This window comes from Hippocampus comes, unplaced genomic scaffold (genome assembly GCF_001891065.2).
Source record: "Hippocampus comes isolate QL1 unplaced genomic scaffold, H_comes_QL1_v1.1 scaffold94, whole genome shotgun sequence".
NCBI classification, from domain to species: Eukaryota; Metazoa; Chordata; class Actinopteri; order Syngnathiformes; family Syngnathidae; genus Hippocampus; species Hippocampus comes.
The window spans coordinates 792,441-800,143 of record NW_017806059.1 but is presented as its reverse complement, the minus strand read 5'-3'; the positions used below and the strand labels follow the sequence as shown (position 1 = coordinate 800,143).

Below are 7,703 nucleotides of genomic sequence, written 5' to 3'. Positions count from 1 at the left end.
CGGGTGGGGGTGGGGGGGGGAGCCAATGTTTACCATCTTTCAGAGAATGAAAACCCTTTTCCCTGCAAACAAGACCACCCTTATGCACTTAGAACATTTTTTTTCAATATGAACTGATGATACATTTTATGTACATTCATATATTGTGAAAGTATGTATACATGTATTAATATATGAGGCGGCATGGTGATCAAGTGGTTAAGACGTCCGCTTCACAGTGCAGAGGTCATTGCTCTTCTGTGTGGAGTTTGCATCTTCTCCCGTGCCTAGGTGGTTTTTCTCCGGGTACACTGCTTTCCTCCCATGTTGCAAAAACATGCACGGTAGGTTAATTGAACACTCTAAATTGTCCCTAGGTGTGAGTGTGAGCGCGGATGGTTGTTCGTGTCAGTGTGCCCCGCGATTGGGTGTCAAACAGTTCAAGGTGTACCCCGCCTACTGCCCGAAGTCAACTGGGATAGGCCCCAGCACGCCCGTGACCCACATGAACATCCATCCATCCATCCCTCTATTTTCTGATCCGCTTTATCCTCACAAGGGTTGCGGGCGCTCATATTCACACCTATGGACAATTTGGAGTGTTCCATTCAGCTGCCATGCACGTGTTTGGAATGTGGGAGGAAACCGGAGTATCCGGAGAAAACCCACGCAGGCACAGAGAGAACATGCAAACGCCACATAGGAAGGCTGGAGCTGCCCATCGCCATGTTGCTACATATTTTCAAATATATGACCAACTTTCACATATATTGAGGTGCCTTTTCTAATATATTGCCATATAAATTCTACTACTTATATATACAATATCTTTTCATTTCATAAGAGCACAGAACACTGACAGCCTCATTGAGCGTTAAAAACAGAGAGCATAATGGGCTAGGATCCTTGACCTCAATGCCTAGCCTTGTTTCCAAGTTCTGTGTATACGAGAACTGTTGCGGATGTGCTGCATGCCTTGGGAAACCAGAGAGTTTGAAGACAGACGGTGTTTCTCCTTCAGTTTCTTAAGGGTTGGGGTGATGACATCAAATAAACTTTGGACCTAAACACAATAGGGCCAAAGTCTTTTTGACTGAATTTAGAGAGGTAACATTTTACCATCCCCATAATTTAGGTAGCCATACATGTATAGGCCCGAATTAAGAAAAAAAAAAACAAAACAAAACTAACCAACAGCAACAAAAGCCTGTTACAATGAGCCAGACTGAAAGAATCCAAATTAAAATACTTTGTTCATCCCCGTGAGAAAGTTGAGAAGTTGTCTTATTGTCTTCGATTAGTCAAGCTTTAGCATAGCGTACAACATTCTGACAGACTATTGGGTCGGGTGACAGTAGCTGGGCAGGACAGTGTTCAAGTTCCACAACAGAGAATGAGAGCATGATTGCTCTGGTTTCTGCCACTTTGTTTCCTAAGGAATACCCCAAACTGTGTTTGGGATATATGTTGCCCCTCTCATTATACATCTCCCTCTTGGTGCAACTCTTTAGCGTTACTTAAGTGCATTTCCCAGGCAAGACACACACAGTGGTCACTAACTGTGTCTAATTGTGATGACTATCCAAGCTGTCTGGTAATAAAATATTACTGAATGGTAGACTTTTGACTCTAAAGACTCTAAGTTTACTCTAAAGTTTAGAGTAAACTCAAATGTCGTTTAATTGAGAGAGAGAGAGAGAGAGAGAGAGAGAGAGAGAGAGAGAGAGAGAGAGAGAGATTCTTCAAGTGATGACAACTTTTTTTTTTTTAGTTTTTCCTGTGTGGTTAGGATCAGGGAAGGCCGTGAAATATTTGGTAAATGTCTCCATGTGAAGCCCTTTGACACACTTTAGTGATTAAGGGCTATTGTAAATACATTTGAGTTAACCCGACTTCCCATGTTAAATTTTTAGCGTGTGGTAAACAGTTGGCCTTAAGAGCCTTGAATAACACTCAAGTTTCTCACCCGTGATGAGGGCTTTAAGGATATTTTTTGTAATTTGGTTAATAATCTCTCTCTCTGGACGTCTGAACCAATGACTAAAGCTGAGTTGGAGAGAGTTTTCACCCAACCAGGATGTGATATCTAAAATGCAGTTAAAAAGAGCATCCAATTGACTTGTGTCATCAGGAGATATAGCGCTATGTAGCTGTGTATCATCAGCACAACAATAGAAATTCACTCTTGAGTCTCCTGTTAGTGAAGCATATTTAATTATATTTAATAATTCTGTATGATAAAAAAGGGCCTAAAATTGAACCTTGACATCCCACGTTAGTTCATAGACTTGTGAGGAAGAAGTATCCAAACTTAGCATAAAAGTTCTTCTATCAGTGAGGTGGGATAAAAACTATCACTTGTTTAAAAAAACAAAAAACAAAACAAAAACATGCCCACCATCCTAAACCAGCATATTCCACCATATAATGTTTTTGTTGTGTTTTCATGCCGGTTACATATTCTGCTTGATGCTGGAGAGCACTTATGATGGTCTATTATTTTATTTTATTTTTTTTTTAATGTTGCTTGCTGGAGAGCACTTATGATGGTCTATTATTTTATTAATTTTTTTTTTTATGTTGCGAACAGTCAGACAGCAAGATAAGATCCCCAAATCATTTTTGAACTTTTTAAAAACGAAAAAAAATGAGATGAGCAGAAATCTAAAAAGTGAAAAAGTACAGTTAAAAATAAAACCAACAGAATGTAAGTGCCAGTTTGTTCTCATTCAATGCCTTTACTGGATAAATAAAGGTTAAATAGAAACAATAGTTACAGTTTACTGTTTTGGAGCTAGAAATAGAAATCAAGGAGACTGAGACTTCCTCATTCAACCCATCTATGCATCAACACATACAAATTATCCACAACCAATAGTCCTCTTTGGTGAGGGCTGAATATACTATTATTAATCGCTTTCTGTAACTACTAACCTACTCAATTGGAAACATCGTCATCAGTTATTGATAAAAATGGATGCAGGAATTCCCATTACATTTCAATCCAATCTAGTTAACAGCTCAAGTACCCCAGCTGCTAGGGTACTCATACAATTAACTTCATTTTCAGCGGTCCAGAACATTTATTGTTCAAGAGGCCCTGACAGGACGCACAGACCCATCCAGGAACAAGGGAACACTTGTGCTGGTAATTCAGTTTTACCAGCATATATGTATACCACACACTACGTTTTATTCCTTTCTTTTCAAATAGATAATTATGGCATGGTTCAATGTGTACAGGAGCAGATGTGACACTCTCTCTTGTGTAATGCAGAAAAGTCTGTATCTGGACTCTCATTCATACTGATAACTAACGAGTCCCAAAGGTCCAAAGTGTGTGAAAAAAAAAAATAGCAGAGCAGACTAACAACATTACCATGACAAAAGTCTGTACTTGGATGTAGTATGACAAAGGCAGAACAGTGCCAACTGCATATTTAACACATTCTGAAAGTAAATAGCTACCCTAAAATGTTTAAGATGGATCGTGGTTTGTTTTGAAATATAGATGTGACACAACATAACCCAAAATTATGACAATGATCCTGCTTATTATTTTATTCTTTCTCACTCATACTGCAAACCCTCCAGGAATTAGAAGAATTAGAAACACCGAAATGTCCCTCAACACTACTAATTACTCAATTAGAGCAATTCATTCAGACAAGAACTTTTTAGACCCACTCCCTCCAAAAATAAAAGTTTTGTTACATTTTCACACATTCTAAGTATATTTATACTGTAATTAAGTATTATAAATGCATGTGCTAAATTACTTTAATTAATGTTAATCACTTTTTTTAGATAATGACTATCTTTCCATGTGGCACAATAAATGTACTTGATATGAACATTCAGGTGGCAGTTGTGATCAATAAAACAGTTGGATGTGAGCACATTTGCCGCAATGACCCTCAATCCTTTTTTTTTTTGCTACGCCCTTTTGTCATCCCCACAGAATTCAATGTCTTTTCACTGTGTTCATTCATGTGAGCAGAGGGCCTCGAGTGACAAACACTTGTGAGGCCTGGCTCACCAAACACAAAAAGCCTGACCCCCCTCCCCCCCACACACACACACACACACACACAACACACACACCTCTGCCCTCCTGTGGTCTAAAAAAGTTTCCCTGCAGGAGAAGAAATTTCAGTTTCTATCGCAGTAAATATGAAAAGAAAGAAGATGGAAAAAAAAAAACACGACCCATCCATTCTCACTAACAGTACATCCGGAAAGTATTTACGTTTAACTTCTTCCACATTTTGTTATGCTACAGCCTCTTTCCAAAATTGAATAAATTAATTTCTTTCAGCAAAATAAAGAAAGAAGATGGACATAACGTTTTTTTTTTGTTTTGTTTTGTTTGTTTTTTTTTTTTGCAAATGTATTAAAATACAAAACTAAAACAAAAAGTTTTCACAGCCTTTTCGGATATGATGCCACAAGCTTGGCACACCTATCTTTGGGCATTCCTATTTGCAGCGCATCTCAAGCTCCATCAGGTTGGATGGGAAGCGTTGGTGCACAGTCATTTTCAGATCTCTCCAGATATGCTCCATCAGATTTGGTCTAGGCTTTGGCTGAGCCACTCTAGGACATTCACAGAGCTGGCCTGGAACCACCTCTTTCAGTGTATTGGTTGTGTGTTTAGGGTCGTTGTCCTGTTGAAGGAAGCCTTCATCCCAGTCTGAGGCCCCGAGCACTCTTCAACATGTCTTCATCCAGGATGTCTCTGTCCATTTCTGCATTCATCTTTCCCTAAATCCTGAATTGTCTCCCGGTTCCTGCTGTTGAAAAACATCCTCACAAGCATGATATTGCCACCAAACATGGTTCTCCCTAAGCATGGTATTAGGCAGGATATGAGCAGTACCTGGCACCCTCAAAACATGATGCCTGGCATTAATGCCAGAGTTAAGTCTTTTTCTCATTAGACCAGAGATTTTCTTTTTTTCACATGGTCTGTGAGTCCTTCGGGTGCCTTATGGCAAACTCTAGGCGGTTGCCATATGCCTTTACTGAAGGAGTGGCTTCCGTCTGGCCACTCTACCATACAGGCCTGATTGGTGGAGTGCTGTCTAGATGGTCGTCTTTCTGGAAGGTTCTCATCTCTCCGCAGAACCTCGCTGGAGCTCTAACAGAGTGACTATCAGATTCTTGGTCACCAACCTGACTAAGGCTCTTCTCGCCCAATTGCTCAGTTTGGAATGTTTCAAACTGTAAAATGTGGCTCCCCACACTTGTTGTACCAGAACTGCATGATGAGTTAATTCTTGCGCCAAATGTAATCAAACATAACTTGCATTGGTCCAAGTTTTGTGACTCCTACTGTAAAACAGTGTCAGGCCCCTGTTCAACTGCAGAGCCAGAAGCGGAACGTTTCTTTTCAGTGCTGTCTGGTCCGAACCCTTAGAAAGAGAATACTATTGCGGACAAAATCAGAACACTCCAATGAAACGCAGTGACCTGCCTTGAGCCTGGACGTGAATATCTCATTTAGGGAAAACGTCCCAAAAACACGGAGATTACTGAAGCTCATGCACGCATTCGTGTTGAGAGTTTAAGGAATTCCTTGGTGTCAGTGGAGGATGTAGAAGGTGACAGAAGTGATCCTGAGCCTGTTGAGTGGCTGGCTTAACTGTGTATGCCAAGTTTGTCGAACATAGAGGTCAGGGACATACCAACTCTGACTGCCGACCCACCAAATTATTACCCGATGACCATGCGACTGATCTGTTTTTGACCTGTGACTTTGCTCCTGTGCCATCGGTGACCGAACCTGCGACTGTGAGGCAGGCAGACTGTTCCTTTGACGTGACTCACCCCGTTCGTTGATCAGACCTCAGTTGCGCACTCTGATTGTTCAAATGGAGTCTAACCCAGCCGACTTCAGGCGAAAAGCGGACTATATCCGGAACTGTGAAGAATACTTTCCGTGCTTAAGGAGCAGATGTGTAGTCTGAAGAAGACAAACTGTGTGCTCTTGTCTTCTGAGGTTTAGTTTTTCTTTGATTTTTGCCCTGAGTTTTGTATACTCCACCCAGTGAACTGTCTCGCTTTAGCCAGCATGTACGTCATATTGTTTTCCCATTAATGGGTTTTTGTTCTTAAAATTTTGATGAAAATGGGATGGATGAGGGAGGGAAAGAAGAGTGACAGAGAGGAGTACAGGGACAACAATCAGAAGACAAACACAAACTGACCCTGAGGTTAAATGGAGGCAGTCTCATCTCCATGCACATCAGCCATTGTCTCAGTGCTCTGATTTGACCTCTGAACTCACACTGCCATTGACTTAAATCCTCCAGGTCCCTCCTAAAACAAACAACAGTTTGTAAAATTGACATCAGAGAGTAGCAGTCAAATTAATTGGTATTACTGAAATGATTATTCACCAACCATACTGACAAAGGCAAAAAAAAAAAAAAAGCTTCAGAATGTGATCTTCGTTTGTTCTTTCCCTTCTACATAACACACAAATGTGAAATCTTGATTTCATTTCCGGAGCAAAAAGAACATTTTATATTTCTTATGAATATACACAAATTATATGATGCAAATTTGGACACAAACTTTGTGATTAGGGAGAATACGGGATAATGGAGTAGGTTTGTGAGTTGGACAGTTCTGGCCACAATTATTGGCATTGACTAATATAATAATAATAATAATAATAATAATAATAATAATAATAATAATATGTTTAAACAAATATGTGAAAACACAATTCTGATTAATTCTAGGGCAAAAAGAAAATCAAATGAAATTTATACAAAAACGAAAGTAACTATAGGCATCCTTTGTTCATCTGTTGTTTGAGTTTGTTTCTCCACAAATACCTTTTTCACTCTAGAGCAGTTTCTCAAATGAATGACTTAATTTGAGGAGTGACTTTATAACTTTGTGGATTTTTTTGTTTTCCTTTTTCTGCAGGTGGAGCCCAAGAAACTGAAGCAAGGGGTTTACGAAACAATAAGATGACAATATAATGAATGAAAAAGAGGGTTTTCTTTTTTTTGTTTCAATAGAATCAAGTTTTTATTTCTTCAATTCACATTATCGTGTATATCAGCAAACTTTATTTTCTTGTCTAGATGCATCCATCCATTTTCTGTACCGCTTTATCCTCACAAGGGTCGCGGGGGCATGCCGGAGTCTATCCCAGCTGACTTCGGGCAGGAGACAGGATACACCTTGAACTAGTTGCCAGCCAATCGCAAGGCCATTTTTCTGATTCAGGGTCTTCACCAATGAGGTCACCCCATTAATTATTGAGCTGTGTCCCAGTATCAGGCGCGGACTGGCTGGCATGGCCTGAGTGGGAAGGAAAAACTGTGTTGTGCATTTGTTTAAATGTCCTCCCTCTTCCCTTCCCAACTCCCGCTCGTTGTGTGTGGAGCGGCGTTGGCCGGTGGGCCCCACCCCTGAAAAACGGCGGATATTGGCCTATATACGACACAACTAAAAAAAGTCATTTAAATCAGGGGTCCCCAACCTTTTTTGCCCCACGGACCGGTTTATGTCAGACAATATTTTCACGGACCGGCATTTAAGGTGTGGCGGATAAATACTACAAAATAATATGGTAAGAGCTGCATGAACACTGTGGTGTTTTCGAGAGATAATAATAAACACAAGGAGCGTCTAATCTGGCCGCAACACTCTGATCGCTATGGTAATGTTTAATGCCTTCAAAATACGATACAACGCAAATTCAA

The 7,703-nt window shown here is 40.2% G+C and overlaps 1 protein-coding gene across 2 annotated transcripts in view; it reads right to left on the bottom strand.

Moving 5' to 3' along the window:
• Nucleotides 1-7,703, bottom strand: part of macf1b (microtubule actin crosslinking factor 1b) — a 33,333-nt gene that overhangs the window by 23,008 nt on the left and 2,622 nt on the right. For both annotated transcript variants that reach the window (XM_019893038.1, XM_019893039.1), the window contains one exon: nt 6,189-6,300. In XM_019893038.1, the coding sequence (XP_019748597.1) occupies nt 6,189-6,300 (112 nt within the window). The remainder of the gene's footprint in view (nt 1-6,188; nt 6,301-7,703) is intronic.